Genomic DNA, 21,006 nt, shown 5'->3' on the forward strand with positions numbered 1-21,006 from the left:
CTAGCTATTCCCTTATTTTCCTGCAGTTGAGGGAATACATTAGCATAACACAGACCCTGTGTTTTTCACATATCTTTCAAAAAAATGTAGAGGAACTGACACGAGCATACATTGCAGTAATGTGGACTTGCAGAGTGTTTGAAGCCAAAAGAGAGAATTGAAATAGCGACTGATCCGCTTCAGCCTGAACAAGCAACGTGCTGAAGCATCTCATTCTGCACTTCCACTGTGAGCCAAAAGTCAACGTGTGCTCGTGAATACCTTCTATCCTCTGAGAACAGCTAGTAGGGCTGTAGCCTTGTCCTCAGTCAGTATTTTGGAATTTTTTTATCTTTTTTAATATTTTACTTACAAAATGCCATTTGGATCAGACCTGGCGTATACATATGGGTAGGTAAGGTTGACAAATATATGCTATACCACGAGTACAGTTTGCCTCAGGCTGTCCTCAGTATAACACAGTGAATGTACTGATGAATTTATTCTGCAAGGTGTAAATGGTTTCACTATGGGTCTTAGCTGAACCAGAAGCTTAAGCTTTCAAATTTCGGTATTTCTAGTTTTCAAACCACTTTAAATCAAAGCTTTTTCCGAGTCTATTTCCAAAATGTTTTAAACCAAAATGCATTATGTTGCCCGACTAATATTTTTTTTTTTTTAATGGGTCACTGATCAAACCTAAACATAAGGAGTATGGTAACACCCAGATGGTCAGGAGTACTCTGCTTAGTATTATACTTTTAACCCTCTCTGTCCTATCTTTTTTTTTTCCATTTGCTGTTCCTTTTTTACACACACACACATACGCACACCCTTTCCAGTTTCTTTTTTTCCTCCTGTTCCCTCCACAGGGTAGTCTCTTGGCTTTACTAGGGACAGTGTGACACCCAGTCTTAAGGAAGAACACATAAGGGTCATGCAGATGTGGGATGTTATTGCTCGGTCCAGCCCATAGAAACCGAAGGGTGGGACAGGCTCTACGTGGGGACTGCACATCGTGAGCGAGGCCTCGCACGCTGGCCATGTCCGAGGCAGTGGGACGTCCCAGCCCGTAGCCAGAAACCTGCTCCTGCGCTAGCAGGGGCTCTTGGCCAAAGGAAGGCACCAGGTCAAACCCTGTGTGTGCTTCGGAGTGATTATGAATGGAGTACTATTACTGGATTGAGTACACCTTTTACAAAAATATACAAACTTTAGTTAGCATCCTTTTTCCTCTTACGTGTGCGCCTTTCAAAATGCCTTTGCAGAAGGCTTTGAACAGACACGGCGTATGAGGTAAGATCATGCTCAGAAAAAAATATTCAGCTAAAAAAATAGAAAACAGAGGTTAAGAGGGAACAGCCAGTTCTTGCAGCGCAGGGAGGCGACCACTGAAGTTTTTCAGGAGCTGGTCCTGGGGTCCGTACTTGTCAACATGTTCAGAAATAACCTGGAAAAGGGGGTGTAGGGAGGTGACAGAGTTTGCTGATGATATTAAGTTATTCACATGTGTAAGGATGAGGGCTGATCGTGAAGAAAAGCAGAACTATGTGAATCTGGGTATCTGAGTGATAAAGTGGCAGGTGAAATTCACTGAAGATAAATGTGCATGATGTACATAGTAAAAACTAATTTGACTTTCACATATAAAATGTAAATGTAAAAATGCTGTACATGTAAAAAGGCTGTTGGCTGATCATTACTACCACAAAGAGAGATCTGAGTGTTGTGATACATGGGTTTGTGAAAGTAATCACAATCATGAGCAGGTCAAAAAGCAAATCAAGTGTTAGGAATTACCAGGAAAGAAATAAAGAACAAAGTAGAGAACACCATGATAACTCCACATAAATCCATACATTTTCAACATCTTTTGTACTATGTGCATTTCTGATCCTTTCATCTCAAAGGATGCAGCCAAAGTGGGATGAACACCAGGAGGGGTAACAAAAAAGATCAAAAGAATTTCGGGGAATGAGAGGAATGTGTGAGGGACGAGTGAGGAGGGAGGTCAGGGCTCTGTTGCCCAAAAAAGAGGTGACTTGGGGGGGCTGCATGATAGAGATCTACAGGCTTGTGAAGGACACAGATATCTGAGGATCAGTTGTGTATGTCTCTTACAGTTCAAGAAGTAGGGGCCATTAAATGAAGCCAGGAGAAGTGCAATTTGGAACAGAAAAAGGAGATGGCTTTTCATGCAGTGGGCAACAGATCTGTGAAACTCCTTGCCAGAGGATTTTGGGGGTTTAAAAAGTTTGCAGAAAGTCTTGGAAGAGAAATCCACTGAAGGGTAGAAATGGCCACCATTGCGGAAAGCTCTTGAGCTGATAATAATTGGTGACTGGGGGAGTATTAGGAGGAAGTATCTGAAGTTAGTCCTGCTCTTACTCATCCCCAACCATCTGCTTATGGTCATTGTTGAAACAGGATATGGGGTAGATGGATCCTCGGTCTTATATCCACGTCTGTCAGTATTTTCTCTTCCTGTTTTCCCTCTAATCAAGTCCCCTCTCTCCTTAAAAATGTTTCCCTCCATTCTTTCTCATCCCTTCCTTGTTTTCTGCCTGCACTTCCAGTCCCTTGCTCCAGTCAGCCCAGGGTTGCTCTCAGACCCCCACTTGCAGTGAAGCTGAAAACAAACCATCACAAAAAACTCAACCTCAGTGCAGCTATTGTTCCTTCATCTCCTCCGCTGGTCATTGGAAAATAGAAAAGGTGTTAGTTGTGCTCCCTACTTGTCGACAAAGCAGGGAGATTAGTAAAGAGTCACTCCTTTCTAGAGCCAAGAGGACTCAGGACAGCAAAGAAAAGGAAGGGGATTTCAATATTATGAGAAGGAAGGCGTTAGGGATACCTGGATCTTGGAAGGTTATATATATGAGGTTATGCCTAAAAGTCAATTGAGCTGTTAGGAGTGACTTTTGCATGAAATATAACTTATGCCGGAAGGGTCTGAACAATATCTTGGACTTTATATACAGGGAACTTATTTGGAAATAGAAGAAACAGCGAATAAGAGTAAACATTGTATGGAAAGATTTCATGGTCTTTCTTTTTAGGTTTCTGACTGTTCAACAAAATCAGTAAACACCTCTTCCTTTCAGCACAACACAGGCTATTAAAATCAAATGCTTTTTCCCATCGAGAAGTTCTACGTGTTTGTGAAAACCTCGTGCTTTCAGTGATAATTCTGTAGTTCCAGCCAACGTTCATCTCCTCTGTGGAGGACACGGTTGGTGCTCTCGGAGAAAGTGGAGGCTGAGTCACAGTGACAACATGGGAGATGAGAATGATTACAGTCTAGCAAAGGAGGGAAAGGAGGCAGACAAGAAGGAAGGAAGGAAGGATTGGCTGAAATATGGTATTCTGTGTCCATGAAGAATGCTAAACAGTGTGAAGCAGGAAATTGAGGGTCAAGAAACAAAATATAATTATCTGATAAGAAACTCAAGATGAGAAATTTTCAGGTCACCTCAGGATGTGCAAACACCCCAAAAACTACTTTCAAATTCCGTTATGTTCCCTAGTGGCCAAGGTTCTCAAGTACTGGCGAAGAAGTAGCAAATAAAATGTGGGGTTTGGTGACCCTCACCCTCAGTTACTTGCGTTTTTTGTTGCAAATAGCTGGTGTTGCAGGGTGCCCAGGTGTGCAGATGTGGAAGTGATTTTTTTTTTCCCCCCTGTTCAAGTGCAAGCATGGGCTGATGAGGGCTTGAAAGGTGGGACAGGTTAGACTGCTGTTGATCTTATTGCTTCTTTTGAGATAGTTCAGATCAGCTTTCTGTGATAGCATACTGGAGTAGTTCAGAGCAAACCATAATGTTTGGAAAGGATGACTGTGAAAGGGAAACACTATCCATTTGTCTGGTTGCATGTAGATAACAGCAGGAAAGGCAGTGTGCTGCTGTCAAATGCTTTCTTTTTCCATACACCCATGGTGATATGCAACAAGACCATGAATGCCATATACCCTATCATTTTCAAAGATGCTCACCAGGAGGATGAGGCATTCAGGACGTCGGGGTTCTCCCCTAGAGCATGTGCTTTCCCTCTAAGTATCCCCCTCAGTGGGGACACAGAGCATCCTACAAAATAGAAAACAACTCAAACACCACTCTGGAAACTGTGTAGTGCACCAGGGCCCCAACCCAGCCTAATGCATTGAGGCCACCAAGAAATCCTCCAGTCACCCTGCAGCTCAGCAGTGAATGGCTTCTCAGCACAGCTGAGTGCCCTTGGCCACAAGTTGCTCCGGGTCTGGAGATGGAAGTTGAGGAGTGGTGATGGAGAGTTGCTGCTCTTTGGGAGGCACGAGCATGTCTGAAGTGAGATGGGCTGGTGCTATCCCATCTGTTCTTTATGGGCATACATTGACACTGCAGTGGGTAGCAGTAGGGTCCAGTGACAGTGAGAGCAGAGAGGTGAAGGGCTGAAGAATGAATCATGCAGAGGAGGAACCTGCACCATTTTCACCAAGACTGCTTGTTTGGCATTCCTTGCTAAGCTCCTAAGTATAAACAAACAAACTACAATATATGATGTCAACTGTATCCAGCTCCTACTATTTATAGAAGATTTCCTCCCAGCCCCTCAAACCCACGTACTCTATGCGTGTGTGTGTGTGTGTGTGTGTATTGGGGAAGGTGCTCGGGATGAGCTCCCAGATGGCTGCAGCTTTGCCACCAAATGCAGTGGGGCCAGCATTTCGACCTTTAACTGATTATTTTTCACCTAGAGCAGGAACGTTTGGACCGTAGCTCCTTAATGGACAAGCGCATTATAGTGTTACAGCCAAAGCTCGCGGAGCACGCTGGCGGGGGGCCAGCACACATTCTCCCCCTCCACCCCCATTAAGCACGTTTCACAACCTGTACATGCTCCCTGCTACTATTTTCTCTCTGGGTTTCCTGCCTCAAATTGACTCAATATTCCCCAGGACACGTGGCTACGCCAGCCCCCGCTACCAATTGCATGGCGCTGGACACCGAGGCACGGAGCAGGCAAGGCCCATGTCATTCAGATCTTTTTTGATAACTTCCAAGTGGAAAACAGTCCCTATATATTCTTTACAATTACAGGAATTTCCAGAGTTCCTGTCTTAAAGTCGGTGCCGTCACCACCGCCTCTTGAAAGACGTGAGTCAGCCCAACTTGAATTTGTAATAACATTGCCCCCATGCTGTGAGGAATTGATGGCCACCCTAAAAAAAGGATAGGTGATGAGAAAAATATTGTGCCTGACATTAATCACTCTCAAAAATGACCACCATTAGCGAGAGGATGGCTTCCTCTTGCTCCTAGTACTGGTGCAATTGCCAAATACTACCTCAGTAAACAAGAGTGTGACTGAGGCTGCCAGTGGCTTTGCCAAGAGGAATGCTTAGAGAATTGGATGGGATGTTACAGGAGGGAAAGACTGCAATGGCCTCTGGCGTCACACAGGAGGGGATGGAAGGGAGGAGCTGAGAGGATGAGTGGACGGAAGATGAGTGTTTTTCCAACCGATATGGGGATCGAGGCTCTTCCACTGGTATTTGTCACTGTATTACAGTAACTGCAAGTTGCAGAACTGCCTCCAGGGTGGGGAAGAAGAGGTGTCTAGACAGAAGCTGGGTCTATGGCTTTCGTTTCGGACTGTCTGTCATACAGAAAGTAAAATCTGCCCTCTGAATAAGTAGACAAATCCTTTACCTCAGCTCCTATGCTCCGCTATAAATCACTGGGGTGACAACAAAACCACTTTTCTTCTGAGATCAGTGGTTTCATAGGCAGGACTTTAGCTTGGAGCTAGTTTGTAGTTTGATTTCAGTGAAATACATCAAGATGACATGAAGTACACTCTTACCATGGAAACTTTTCCCCATCGATGGTTATAAATATACCACGCTATTGTGCTTGGCATGCTGTATGCTAATAGAGGTGAGGGCTCTGAAACTCATTAGGAAAGGGAACGGGCTGCGGAGCAGAGTGAGGACAGTGTGAAGCTAAGGTTGATAACCATGGCCTTGTCCAGAATAGGCCATGGGAGTTTTCTTATCTCACTTTGGCAGGAGGTGCTGCTAGCTTCCTGTGCGAAATCAGGAGCATATGCTGCTTTCCTCTTGTTGTTTGGCTTCCTCCGCTACACAAGACGGTTCCCAGCACTGTGATTATCTTTGCATCTTCAAACATGGCACACTCTGCTTCCTCAAGGGCTTGATGTATTCTTGAGAAGCAAGCTGGCTCCCCTCCCCCAGGCCACTTCTCCAGGGCCCCCGCCGGTGCCAGCTCCGCACATCACAGACCTTTTATAAAGCTGAACTTACTTCTGGTTGCATAAACCTCCCCCTAGCCCTGTAAATTCCCAAAGCAGAGGGCGGCGAGCGGGTCTGCCGGGCACGCAGGGCGTGCTGCCAGATTGCCCCGGACCCCAGCCCCAGCCGAGCCGCTCTCGCCCCTCCTTCCCCCCGCGCCGGACTTCTCTGGAAACCCGCAGGAGAACTGACGGCTGCTGTTTTTACAAAGGAATAGCCTATTTCTCTGGCTCGTGACTCAAAGGACGAAGCGCGGCCGTGCGTGCGGCCGTGCGTGGGTGCACGCAGGCACCGCGCGTGAGAGCACGCACGCAGGCAGGCACATGGAAAAAAAACACTTTGAGGGGTGAGAAACCTGGTTGCTCTGCTTCTCCCAGCGCTTGACTAAGGCAGCAGAGTCTGGTCACCTTGCTCTGAGATCAAATAACGTTTATAAACACACATTTGTGTACACACCCCTCAGCATTTATCATATAGGATGCCTACACGTGCATCATTGCACCCACAAAGTAGGGACGTGAAAGGATCCGCGGGGAAACAGGTGTAAGAAGGGCTTAGAAATCTGCTGGCAGATAATCAGCTTGTTTATCAGTTTCTGTGCACACTGTGTGCTTTTTCATTAACCTGGTGGTAACCCTGCTGTAAGCTTTCCTGAAGATGCAAAGTAACGAGGCTCATCCCACAACAAAACATTTCAGGAATTCGTGCGCTCTGGAGATATCTGGAGTAAGATTCAGATATCCAAAATTCAGTGGGATTTCCCTGCAAACACGCGCAGTTCTTGCTACAAGTAGGATATCTTGCTATTTTATTGAGTGGATAGTTCGCAGTAACTTGTAATTTCTTTAAAAAGCATCAAAATGCATAGCTGATGTTATCTGAGGACACACACAACAAAACAAAACATCAATTGAATTAATGTGAAGATGTTTGTGTATTTTGGTCCCAGCCAGAGCAAATTTTTATATTTTCATTTTTCTCTCTTTCTTTCCAAGCATCTGTACTTAACACAAACATTTGGTTTGATGACCACATCTAAGTTCAGCGGAGCCCTTTCTCTTTCTGTTACAAAATGCTTGTTTTTAGGAGCTGAAGTCAGGTTAGGAGGCAGGACTTAATTACTCCCACTTGTCCCATCCTCATCTCTACCCCAAGCTGTTGGCTTAAGCAGTGGCTTCAGGTGGCATTGCTGGCTGCAGCAAGAGGAAGGATGGCTGAGTACTAACCCCAGTAACCAGCTCAGGAGACTGGAGGTGGCTCGTGTCCTCTGTCCTTAGGCTGTGCCAGTGTATTTGAGGTTAAAGTGAGAGCATTTGGCAGCTGAGGAGAGAAAGCATCTGGTTCTGCATCCAAAGGGATGACTCTGAGTCTTGTCCGAGGCTTTGCCTGGCAGCCGCGCTGCGACTGATCCGTAAGCGTTTGCTGATCCAGCAGACCGTGGAGACGAAGTGGCGCGTACGACAGTGCTCACATCTCCCGCTGTGTACCATGGGCTGTTGGATAATGTATTCTCAGCTTGATTGATGCTCCTTTTTTTATTAAAACCACGGACAGCAGCTATTAAGTGTACTCGATTTTCTACTGTAATTGCATTAACATTGTAATCGGCAGTTTGGACATAGTATGGTATGTGAAGTCAGTAGAGTTCACATATGTGCCTCCAGGGCTAATATTTAATCTTGCATTTTACATGTGTTTTTCTTGTTATTGTGATGTTATTGTAATTATGATGGTGGTTTGTATTATGGTATTAATGAGTAATCAGCACCCCATTGTGCTAAGCATCAACAAAGACATAACGCTGTCCTCATCCCTAAGACCTTGCAACCTAAATATATACAGTCTTTTTCAAGGAATTATGAGGAAGTGTATAATAAGAACTAAGCCTGGAGGCTCCAGAGCTGCAAGAAAGGAGATTGGGGATGCCTTTCAGAGATGCACAAGCAGTTTTTGAATATGCATTGTACTCTCTTTCTGTCCTTTACCAGAATAGGTGTCGCTCTTATAGTAAAGAGCACAAATTTTCAACATTGTAACAAAAAGCCATCAATTCGTTCTGTGAGGAAAGGAAAAAAAAGTAAAAAATACCTTTTAGTATGGATGAAATGAGATTTTGGGCTCTCTGTCTTCCTGTGCAGAGATTGCCCAAATATCCAGGCACAAGAAAGTGCCTCTGGTACCGCCTGCTTGTGCCTACAGTACTGGCATCATGAAATAAGTTCTGATATGTGCTATGGCATGGAAATGTTATCAGCTTACCAACACTATCATGTCTTTTGTGTCCTAATTTTGTTACAAAACTAGACTTCTCAAAGCATTAAATATGCAAAGTAAATGGCCTCTTCCCTTCTGAACAATTTTTAACAATTTTTTCCCATCTGAATGCATCAACTGTCTAAATGCAACTGTCTTTCATCCACCCTCAAGAATCATGCATTAGAAGTTGGCTTTTAAACCTGAGTCTGGAAGAAATGGTTGTGTAGCTAGGGCTTTCTTGCCATGCCGTTGCTCCTTGACATTTCTCCATGCATGGATAACAACGGCCTGCTTCTGTTTTTTGGCTTTTTCAGCTCAATAAGCCTCTCAATGCATGTTAAGAAATTTGGGCAGACGATCGTATATCTGTGTTAATGGTTGCAGCCCAAGTGAGTTTGCGTATCATCGTTTCTTTAAGTGGTAATATCTACTAAGGCACTGGCCAGTTTGACGCAAAGCTGTGCAATTAAAAACAATCATGTAAAGTTAGTGTACCATTGATCTTATAAACAACACAAAGTTTAAGCAAGCTGCACAGTTAGCTGAAGGGAAATGAACCTCATTCTTTGGTCAGGATTGCATCACATGCCATCATCCAGTCACCGGGCTTTAAAGGTCATTTCTCAAACAGCTGATATACGTATCAGAACTATTTGATTACAGATACTGTGGTCATTATCTTTCAAATTCACAGAAGATCAAAGGAACATATCAAATTTGAAAGAGCTTGACCCTGCTGAAGGGTTAAGCTCTACTGTTGAAGCTGGAATGGAACAAGCAATAAGTAAATTTTGGATGAAAAGCAAGACTAGATATCCTCAAAGAAGAATAGGGACAGACAGTATTTAAGAAGCATTCAAGAAGCATTCCAATGTGTTTATTTCCATGTGTACCAAATTAGGCTTTGGGAAACAAATTAGCTCTACCATGACCACACCTGAATGTTCTGATTACAAGCCAATTTGTTGCGTAAGGCAAAAAAATTTTTTTCCCTGAGATTTCCATTCATTAACATGACTTTGATTTTTTTTCAGATTAAAAGAACATGTAAATCCCTTTGGCAATTAGGTATAGTTTTGTTTAACTTCGTATTTCTGATTTGCAGGATTATGCAAATTATTATTTTTACTGTGCATCTTATAATCATTGAACCCCAGTATTGATATTTTGCCATTTTGTAAACTGAACTAAAGAAAATATTCAGAAATGAGAACTTGCATCATTTTTCATGATAACAAAATGAACCTGCACATAGTAAAATGGCATCAAATACCTTATGGAATGGATCTTGAAACAAATATAGCTTGTCTTGAATTTAAGGCTGAAAATAGTATGAACTCACTTTTGAAGCCAAGTCTGAACCATGGCAATGGCTGAAAACAGGAGCATTGGAAATGGAATGTTGTTTTTGCACAGCCCTATAATTAGGCTCAGATTGTAAATTCTGACCTCCCAGGCACAGTGGGTTAAGTGTTAACACTGACTTCAGAGAGCTAATATTCAAGGAGGGGCTGTGGAAGTGGATCCAATCATCAGGCTCCACAAACCTCAAGATTTTATGAAGAATAACTATATTTGCCTGGTCATCACAGCACCTGCAGTTTCCGTGACTGATCACTGTTCCCAGAAGAATTGCTTTGTCTTATGTGTTGAATGTTTCAGTCTATCACAAATCAATAAAACTTCAATTTTTATTGTCTTCAGGCATGGCTTTTGCTCTTATACCGAAGGATCTTTCATCCTGAAAGCTGGCAGCAACATAGGAAACAGGATCCAGACCATCACTGAGCGAACGGCAGTAATAGAGGGCAAAAATAAGGTACGATTCCTAGGAGCAGATACTCTTTCTGTGTGACAGCTTGTGTTGAAAAAGCACTGTACGATGCTGTCAAGGTTACAGTAAAGGAGCCAGTATTTTTATATTGTTTAGATTTGAAGAGCTGCATAAATGCAATTAGCTTCCACAGTTGGTATTTATCTGCTGAGGTGTAGAGATGTGCTTCTGCATGCAGTCATACTAAGGTAAGTAACAAACCAGGAGAGTACATCAGTGGAATTTACCATATCTGCTTTCCTAGAGCTGGTCTGTAGTATCTTGGGGCACCTCAGGAGCACAGAGGCAGGGTTCCAGGCCATCTTTTCTTCATTTTGTGACATTGCACAATTTCCTGTTGTTTTTCCTATGAGAATTGAACAATTTACTCTCTTTAGAGGGTTTATTCACAGATGTGGTCCTAGGTTATTAGATGACCAGGTCTTTTCTTGCAATAAAAAGTTTAAAGGGACAAATGAATCCACGTTACAGAAGCAAAGAGACATCTCAGTCAGAGAGAGCATGGTGGGATTCATGCCAGCTGCGTTAACTGCCTAAGTGTTAAGTGTCTAGGCCAAGTCAAACATCCCTTTATGGGCCACGGAGAGGTGCGGGCGCTTCTGAAGGACAAGTAGGCATGCTGTGTGTTGGTGTCTAATGTGGGAGAGAAAGCCAACGAGATTAACTTGCCAAGGGCCATGGAGGATTCTCCATCAGTTAAAACCTTTAAATCAAGACGTTTTCCTAAAGAATGCCCTAGATTAGCTGCACTTCCCTGGGTTATACATGAGACTGATTTGGTATGGTTGCGTAGCCTGTGCTACAGAGGAGCTCAGGAGAAGGTGCACAATGCCATGCCACTGTCACAGCATCTGGTTTCACTGACTAGTTTTATTAGTGGCAGTAATGGCTGAAGAGACCATAAATTTTAAAGCCTACCTTATTCTAGACCTGTCATTTCTAAGGACACTGAAATGCTTTTTGTAATTCTAAGGTCACCAGTGATATAGGTCTCCTTTCCTTGATGGCTGCCTTCAGTCTTCTGCATGTGAAAGTGGATATAAACTGTAATTACTCTCCTGTTAGGGCCCTTTCACACACCGCAGAATAAATAGGGCTTTGCGTGCAGCCAAGAATCGGGCCTGGGACTGCATTTTCTCCTGCTGTTGTATTATTTAGAAAGTACCACAGGTGTTCGTGGCGCCATTCCAGCACTTGGGAACAGGCTGGATCCCAGTGAGGCATTTGCTCTATTTAGCTGGCCACCTCTAAGTGCTTAAAGATCAAGGCAGACATGGGAGAAAACAGCTTCCTAGGGGAGACTATCGTAGGAAAGCACATGAAAAATGAGACATAAGGAGGGATTTGAAGGAGGAAAAGGAAATCATTTCAGGCACAGGAAGACACAGTCTATTCCAAAGGGGGAATGATGAACAAAAGATGATGAGAACCAGTTATTTTCCAGAAGGCCTCTAGCCATGCTATGGGTGAAGTCCTACCTGTTCACAGGGTGCAGAAGGAGCTGTCTAATGACCAGACCTCATTCTCCTTTTGGGCCATGCGTTTTGGAGTCAGCGGAAGAGGAGTGGCTGAAATGTCAAAGCAACTTCCAGTCAACAAATAAATTCCTCCCTGGAGGAAGAAGCTAATAACGGGTCCTTGTGTCAGAACTGCAGGTTTTGCTTAAAGTCTTTGGCAAGCAGCCCTTTTTAAAAATATGTGCCTAGAAATGAACCAAGGAATGGTCTCTGCATGTGTTAAGTGGAAAGTTTTGCAGTGAAACTTTGTGGTTCTCCTTGGTATTCCTTGTCTTCATGCTGTTTAGTTTGACTAAGAAAGGTCTACCTTGCATTGCTTTATTCCTCCTGGCTCCTATGGGGAAGGGGAAGTTAGTGAAACAATCTCTTTGCTCAGCTTTCTCACAGCTTTTCTAAGGTTTCTTCATTTCTGCTGCTCTTCCATAGCTTTTCAAGCACAGCTGGATTGCTATTGTAAGTAGAAAATGCTCACTAAGCCTGGGTTCCTGGCCAAGCTGTGAGTTGCATAATTTGTGTGCACACAGCTGCTCTAGAGCATCCAGGATTTATTTTTTTTTATTTTTTTTTTCCGTGAGAGTCTATAGCTTTTCACTCTTTGCAGTCCAAGAGTCATTCTTGGTCTCCCAGACCAAACTCACAGGGACACAGTTCAGACAAAACCCTTCCTCATCCACTGGGATATTGTAAAACTGTTAATAGCACCGAGCTCACTGAATGCAGCACGTCATCACAAGTGCCTGGCTCCGATGGACTGCTACTGTGAGCAGTTCTGCTACTGCAAGCAGCTATGAAGAGCTCTCTGAGGCACTTCCACATCAATGGAGTCCTGCTATCTAAACAGAGCGTCTACCCCACTTCCACATCCAAGCATAGCAAGCATGGTAAAAACAATCTCAAAGCTCAATGGAAACAACAAAGACGTAGGAGACAAAGCAGTAGGAAGTGGATGAAGAAACTCAAAAAGTTGCACATTTGGGTTAGCATGAAAGGAGAAATGGGGGTGACCACAGGATGAGACTATTGTAATCAAGGGAAGAGATGAACAAGGAACAGTCAAAAGGTTTCTTTTAGCAATCAAGGTAGCTGTTTTCACCTTGCTTAAAGACATTGTGCCAGTTCCACCCATTTCCTGTATGCACAACATCTGAGTCCCTTCAGTGTGGCTTTTCACCGTGGTAGGTTGATTGGTTGTTTGTTTGTCTGTGGTTATCAAGGTAGCCACAGGCATATATTTAAAGTTAGAAAAACCTCAAACCCTGTGTCTGTACGGTTAAAGTAATGCAGGAAGCCTGCGCTACATTATTCTTCTGGTGACAGAGAAACCGTGACAACAGTGTTCTAGTAACATTTCCGCTGAATCCTCTCTAAACGGACATTAAGAAACTTGAGTGATATAATGGAAGAACTTTGTAACATAAGCCATAATACTTAATCATAAGACAACTCTTAAAGTGATTTGATTCCCCCACCCAACATTTTCATTCTCATTTTGTTGGACATTTCAGTGACTTCCTACAAAGTTGGGCTATTCTTAGGCTTATCATGTAAACCAGTCACAGACGCTCTCCTGTCATTCAGCTGCTAAAAACCATCACTTCTCAGTGTTCCCAGCTAAAGCAAACTGCTATGTATAACTCAGGGATAATGCTGGTTATTATTAACCTTAGCATGATCAGTGTTCATTAAAATGTAAATCTGTGAATGACCTGCAATAATGAGGTATAAAGAGCTGGTGTAGTCATTGGTATCCGTGCATACGTATCAGGTTTATGTTCTCTCCTGTGTGTGCAGGCACACACTGGTTTATCAACAGCTTTGAAATAAGTCAGTACTCCTTGTATGGGGGGTACAAGGAATAGGGAGCTGCAGGAGAGGTGAACAAAGAGCTTGGGCATGGAGAACGCACAGAAGGCAAGTTCAGATGGGAGTAGAAGGAGTTGGCCAAGAAGAAAGGATGATAAATCCAAGGGAAGGATACAGTAGACAGGAGGGCAGTTGAGTGCAGGGAAAAGTTGGAGCGAGTGGAATAAAACGCCCTTGTTTTGGGGAAATAACCTACTAGAGCTAAAGTTCTCGAGAACCTGAAATGGGACGGAAAGTCCCTGACTGCCCCAACCCTCTGCTGCTATTAAATGTTGGGGTACCACTGACAATAACAGGTATCAGGAAACCTGGGTCTGTGTCACACTGCATCCCCCCCAGGAACAGTGTATAAAGAATAGTAATGCATGAAGTTGTGATTTATCATTCATATCTGTATGTGTATGTAGAGATAGATATATATACAGCCTTGTTTTCCACTGCATAAATACCTTACTGACACAAGTTTTTAATGGTCCCATCCCTTGTGAGTGACAAAGCCACTCGACTTCAGGGAAAATGGAAAGTAGTGACCCTGTAACAAGATTCTGCAAGACCAAACCTAGGCTCACTCTTGTCCATCTCTGGTTTGGCTGGCAATGACGGGTCAACATGGCATGTGCTGACAGTGGGTAGTATTAAAAACTGTGACCGTCCAACATAAAGGTGCAATGCAAGATAGTCAGAAGAGTCAATATCTCTCGGACATGACTGATAAGTTGTGACCATGCAAAATAGGATGGGTACATATCTCCTGCATCTTCTATGCCAAGCCCTAAACCTCTAGCTCTCTTCCGTGTCCCCTCATTACTGATGAGACGAGGAAGCATGTATTGTGTCTGCTCTCAGTGCCTACACATGCCAGCTGTCTGGCCAGTACGTCTGTGCTGATTGGCCATCTGGAACCCAAAGCAGAAGAGAAAGCTGTTTAGCTCACTACAACAGCACTTATTTTGATCTTTCTCCTCTTCTCAACATCTGGTTTTCGTGAAATGCATGAGATCTTATGAGCTTTAAGTTTTCTGTCAATTTTGGTTGAAATCGGGCAATGGGTTCAAAAATTACTGAGGGGATGATACTGGCAGACAGATGGAGAGGCTGGCAGACAGATGGACAGACAGACAGACAGTGTGACCTTCCTAGGAAGCCAAGCTAAAGATAGCAGTGGGAGCGTAGCTTGCCTCTCTTTCAGCACATCATAACTTCTGCTGGGGCCTTCCTGAGTGCTACTAGAATCGCTGTCAACACTTTGAAGGAGATTGCTGGGAGGTGCCAGCTGACCCTAGCCCGTGGTGAGATTAAAAGCATCAGAACTTGGCACCTGCCTGCACTTGGCCCTTGGTGCATGAGGGAGGCATGAATCAAGCACTGCCTCTCTCTGCCTGTGGCCGGGGAAGGAAAACAGGGGATGCCCGTGGTATAGCTGTCTGTAGTGTGGTCTCCTTGCCAGTCAGCTGTCTGCATTTAGTCTCATGGTCTGTTCAAGCTGGACAACATTGGATGCAGAGGGAAACCACAGCTCTAACAGCAGCGACTCGCCTGTCTGACCCAAAGGGGAAGGGGGTGCTGTCCTGCCTGTGGTCATGTCCTGCTACTGGAATTATTTTGGTGTTTCTTCTGTGGCTGTCCAGAAGGTGAAGCGTGTTGTCCAGATGTTTTGCACTGATGCTCCTTGCTGACATGTGAGGCATGCAGATCATATGTCTTTGGCATAAGCAAGAACAAGCTGATGGTGTGCTGCCAATATTTCAACATGGGTCTTCCTAAATAATATTGCTTTAGCCAAAGATAAATCCATTTCATTTTTCATCAATTCAAATAATTTCATTTACTTCAATTTGTTTTTTTAACAGACAGGTTTTCTTAAAAGCATAACTAGGAGAGAATCAACAATATTTGGCAGACATGCACTAACCTACTCAATGCTGAAAGGACAGTATTTTGGTTTTTAAATATATTTAAATGTACGGGCTGTTTAGAGAAGTTAGCACAGCAATCTCTGGATGGAGAGTCATGAAAGAGTCAAGTTACCAACCGTTTTCTGGAACCTCCTCCTGCTTCTCTGCCATCAGTTGGAGCAGTGGGAATACTCTACCTAAGCTACTTTGAGACAAGAGGAATTCAAGCAGACCCTCCAGGGGAAAGACAGGCCAACCCTGACTCCAAGCACAGCCATCTTGCCAGTTGCTTTGCACTCTTCCTGCCCCCCCCTCCCCCAAGTCTTTTCCTCACCGGTTTCTACCACGAACAAATCTGTAAATTCCTCTTCCATCTCTCAGGACTTCTGCTTTATGCCTCTTTTCTTTGCCAGCAGAAGCAGTATCGGATTTGCTTCCCTAGCCCCTGGCTTTGAGATGAGCCTGTAGAGCAGTGCTTCAGCTGAGATGATGGGTGCAGAAAGGAGGAATAAAGGATCAAAGCTTTGGTAGTAAATGGGGTTTGTGGACAAATGATGCTCAAGATGCTGAGCATGCCAGGAAGGATTTGCCCTCTTCTGTCTGCTCATGGCAACTGGATTCAGACTTTGTCTATATAACGTGGTTGCAAATCCAGGGCCTGAAACTCTCTGTTGCGAAGCCAGATGAAACAAGGCTGCGAGAATTTTTTCTCTTGCTTCTTTTGTAGCAATAGCTGTATAGAGGAACCAAGTGGCACAGACTGATCTCAAACAGCCATGATTGCTCAATAAACAGCAACATGCCAGGCTTGGTTTAGTACACGCTGCTTCTCTGGTGGGTTTTGGCTAGCATCCACAATGCAGAACACAGACTGCACCACTGGAGGGCTCACAAACTGTTTAAAGAGATGTTATCTTATCCTTATGACTAATTTATAAGCTAAAAGATTTATGCAGAGACATGTTGTCTCTAAAATATTCTATTCTCGTGTAAATTCAGTCGCTTTTTCCTAGACACTATGGCTTTCCCTGCCTTAGTCTAAGTAAACATAGCAATGACTGGTCTCTGGCACTAAGACCTGTGTTCATAATATTTATCTCCCTTACCCTCCAGAAGACGCTGGTTGTGTGCAAGTTGCCTTTCGGCATCCTTGGCCCATGCTAAAGGAGTATTTGGGACCATGCAAGTTGGTCAAAACCAAAACAATGCTGGGGAAAAGCATTCAATTTAAATTACTGAATTTCAGTACTGAGGAATGTTCTCTAGGTTCATTTAATATGCAAGAAAAGGCATAATCTATAACACTCCGGTCAGTAACTCCAGTCATACTGCTTAAGCGTAACTCTATGTGCCATCCTCAGTGTAATAAAAGTAATAATCATATCGTAGTGGGTTGGAGCAGTAAAATTTGGATAGAGTGCACAATTTTTCATTAAAATCTAATACCTGATAAAGTCAGGACAAAATATAGTTTGATACTACAGAAAAAATTTCCAAACCATTGGACTAATTGTGGAAGGAATAATTTACATGAGCTTTTGAGGCTCAGTAATGCGCCGGTTCCGGGTGTAGTGGGATAAAGACAGGTGCCCTACAGTCAGAGAGTAAGAGCTTCTTTCTCCTTCACTGTGCATTTTAGGTCACTGCTCCTACCTGGGTAAAGTTGCTATGAGGTAATGCCAACTAACGCGAAAAAAAGGCTAATTTTGTGGTGGAAAGTCTGGGACGGCAGAAGCAGTGTTTAACCACCCATATTAGGCCTCTGGCAGATGTTATGGGACTTCCTTCTATTCTGAGTTAGTGTTGATAAAACAGCTGCAGGAATCCTGCCGCTGGGCCCTGTGTCCGCACTTTACAAAATTATGTTTAAAAACTGGAAGGAATTCTAAGAGAATGACAAAATATAGACAGGGCTGGACCCACACTTTATAATTAGGAATTTGTAGAGGTCAGACGACTGAATTTAGCAAAACAGGATGATTTTTTTTAAGGGCTGTAATTATCTATCTGGTATTACTGAGCCTCTTTCATCTCACAGAAGAGCCAAAAAGTACATTAGAAAAATTCTGGCTGGAAATGAGATGTCGTTTGTTAGCAGACAGGTAGCTGACCACTGGGACAGCTTAACAGGGTAGAGGTGCTGTTAGCGTCACTTGTGGTCTTGAATTTGCCATAGGGCAGCTTTCTAAAACAAATAAGCCAAAATCAAACAACTTGAATCCACTGTGTTTGCTCGAGGAGTAGAGAAAGTAATATACTCTTGCTACTAAAGAATGTTTTGGGAAATGAGAAGATCTGTATTATTTAGGGGTTCAACAAGGAGTTTGGGGATAGTTATGAAGTCTCTGAGTTGGAGACACAGAAGTAGTACAAACGTTCAGCCAGTGTTTATGTAGAAATGTAGATAACTGGTCCTTATTTATTACTGACTCACCCTCTTGTGCCTGTTTCTGGACTCCAGCAATCAGGCAGACTTAAAAGAATGTATTAATTGCACAAAAATTATTTTGAAGGTTTTTAGAAAAAAAATGTAATTACAAACAACGGGATTCCGCGGTCACACAATTTTCTTTCATCACTGTCCCAGCTCTGCCTGTAGCTCCAGCCAACACGTGTTTTACAGAAGAAGTAAAACCGAGTCAGAAAAACAGAAAATTAAGCCACTAAGTAGTATCTAAGAGCATGTCCCGCTGCTGAGCTCCGTGTTTATGCCCCGTGTCTCAGCTCCATATCAGAATGACACCTCACTTGTTTCTGCATAACTTTCTTCTTTCACTTTGTGCCCGAGCCATTAGACCACGGTTTTCCATCATGATGAAGGTATAAGTCTTGTTACTACAATGATTTTTATTTTTCTAAAGGCGCATCAAATGTTATTGGTCCCTGGTGTTCCGAGGTCTCATCATGAAAGTCATATCACTTTGTGAAAGTATTTACTGTGCTGAACCTCTGAATATGGTGATAGAATACAATGTAAAGAAATCAAACGTATCATTATTTAATAATAGAAATAATAAGTTCCAAGAAGAGGAAATATTCCAAAAGAGGATGAGTAAACATCTCTTTTGCCCCTGTCTTTTCTCACTTGACACTTACTTGAGAGCATGAAAGAGAAATAAAATGCATTTAGTGTCAAACGGATCTAATTTTTTCCCAGCATTATCCAAATGCCTGGAGCATTCCTCACCTATTCCCTTTGCAGTCTGGCTGCCCTACCGGCTGCTCATCTCCTCGGGTGAACCATGTTGTGTCACATTTTGTGTTTTGTAGCTTATCATTACACCAGCAGCAAAAAAGAAATCAACCTGAAAGACACATTCAAAGATTTTTGGTTATCGTGGCTCTGAGAAGGGTCTTGCTCTCTGCTATTCTGCCACTGTTTCCAAAACTGTATATGGTGACATCTCCTTTAAATACCCCAATGGTACCCGTCACTGAGAGACTGAATCATCGGATTTAGGAAATGGTGACTTAGGAAAAAGAGAAGGGAAGCTTTAACTGAGCTCCTGATCCAATGAGAGCTAAAACTCTTCTTTCTTTCGCAGACTGCTAGCACTCTCGTTGTAGCTGAAGCCAAGTCTTCTGGAATCTACAGCTGTGTGGCATCCAATAAAGTGGGAAAAGCTGAAAGAAATGTCAGCTTTATTGTAACAGGTAAGATCTAGTCCCCACTAGAGCCAAACGTGTTTGCTGGTCCTGGGATTATAACTGTTAGGCTGTTGTGGCTTTTTCATATACCACAGTTTGAGAATTGTTGTAACGTGTGCACCTGTAAACTGATACCATGCTTTTGGGTGATCCTGGAAGGGTTTTTCACAGCAGCTGGTCTGGATTTCTAAGAAAGACCGCGAATTAGGTGAATGACTCATCCCTCCATCGAGTATCCCACCGTGACACAAACTGCTCACAAATACAGCAACCTGTAATTCCCCCTTTTAAACGCCCTGGCCTCTGCAGTCATTCCATACGTGACATTTTACTGTATTTTCATAAACCAGTAAGCCAGTTTCGTGTGTGACACTGATGGTGTCTATAGCCTCATCCTGCCAACCAGGAGATCTCATAGGGTAGTGCCCAGAGCAGTGCCAGCGTCTGTAGGCAGCATGGTGCTGGAGGAGGGATGCCTGCGGTACCTGGGCAGCCCCTCGCAGCTCTCGGGGACTATGGCAACTTGTAGGTAGAAAAGTGACAGGGTACAAAGTAGAGAGTTTTGTTCCCTCTTCTGAGATAAACAACCTTGGACATCATTTGGGCCATGGCACTGAGAAGACTCACTGTGTTAGCTGCACATATGAGCATGTTTCCAGTTATTTTTACATTATTAGATGTATGCAAGTGTTTGCAGGTTCAGAGACAAATGATTAAACATCTGATTTCGAGAATTACTGAAAAAAACACCATGAGTTTTTGAGAATAACTACTGCATGATTTAGCAGCATAATGTCTGCAGATACCATAGCAAAGGATTTGTTTTCTGGTGAAAGATGTTATTTTGGTTTTGTTAACAAAATGGTAGTTCTTAGAGCACTTAGGCTGATCACAACTTTCAGTGTAGGCCGTTAAAGACAAGCAATTCATTCCGAAATATGGAAAAAGACAGAGAGATTAAAATATTCTGATACTTTAACCCCAAAATCATAATCTTGAAGTTGAAAGCAAAAAATAATTTTAGTGCATCCTGTTTAATTTTTGTTGTTTCTCTTGTCTGTTTTTGTTGTCAGTCTCTCACTTATCATTATGATGTGTTATTGTAGTGAAACTCATTTTGTAACTATACCGAGAGATACCAAAAGAGAGCAGACACACCTTCACTAGCTTTGTTTAAAGAAAAAAAGAAAAATTCTTTGAAAAATGTCCCCCTTCCTGATTTTGTGGGACAAAATTTTTATTTTTTAAATATTCCGACTAGCTGTGGTAATGCACTTCCACATTTCGAAAGTGCCAGTTATCTATAACATAGAACACTGGTAACAAGCATGAGAAGTAGTTATTGAAGTCTAAACAGATAAGTGACACAAAGGCAGTTTGTTTGTTAAAATACAGGAACAAGAAGAACATCTCCATGTTCTATTAATGGATGTGACAAGAACATTTGCCACCTTGAAGATGTCTGCTGTCCCTGCTCTCAAATCACAGTTTTGCTTTCATTCCTATCCTTACACTGTGTCTGTTTGGACAGAAAGCTAACAACGGCACATAGTTCTCCATAAATTAATGTGCCGATGGAGCTGTGTTCTCATCTTTATGTGGGGACTTCACATGTAACTTTGAGCAGTCACTGAGAGTCACTCGCTGAGGCTCTTTTAATGTGCAAGATGCTGAATCTGGCCTTCTCTAGCTCTTAGTCCTCAGTCTTCAAAAAGTCCATGC

At 43.1% G+C, this 21,006-nt stretch overlaps 1 protein-coding gene across 2 annotated transcripts in view; it reads left to right on the plus strand.

Moving 5' to 3' along the window:
• The window catches only part of FLT1 (fms related receptor tyrosine kinase 1), a 113,153-nt gene that overhangs the window by 44,907 nt on the left and 47,240 nt on the right, over positions 1-21,006 (plus strand). For both annotated transcript variants that reach the window (XM_074568532.1, XM_074568540.1), the window contains exons 11-12: positions 10,232-10,346; positions 19,182-19,290. In XM_074568532.1, coding sequence (XP_074424633.1) covers positions 10,232-10,346; positions 19,182-19,290 — 224 coding nt within the window. The remainder of the gene's footprint in view (positions 1-10,231; positions 10,347-19,181; positions 19,291-21,006) is intronic.

This window comes from Larus michahellis, chromosome 1, assembly GCF_964199755.1.
Source record: "Larus michahellis chromosome 1, bLarMic1.1, whole genome shotgun sequence".
Classification (NCBI taxonomy): domain Eukaryota; kingdom Metazoa; phylum Chordata; class Aves; order Charadriiformes; family Laridae; genus Larus; species Larus michahellis.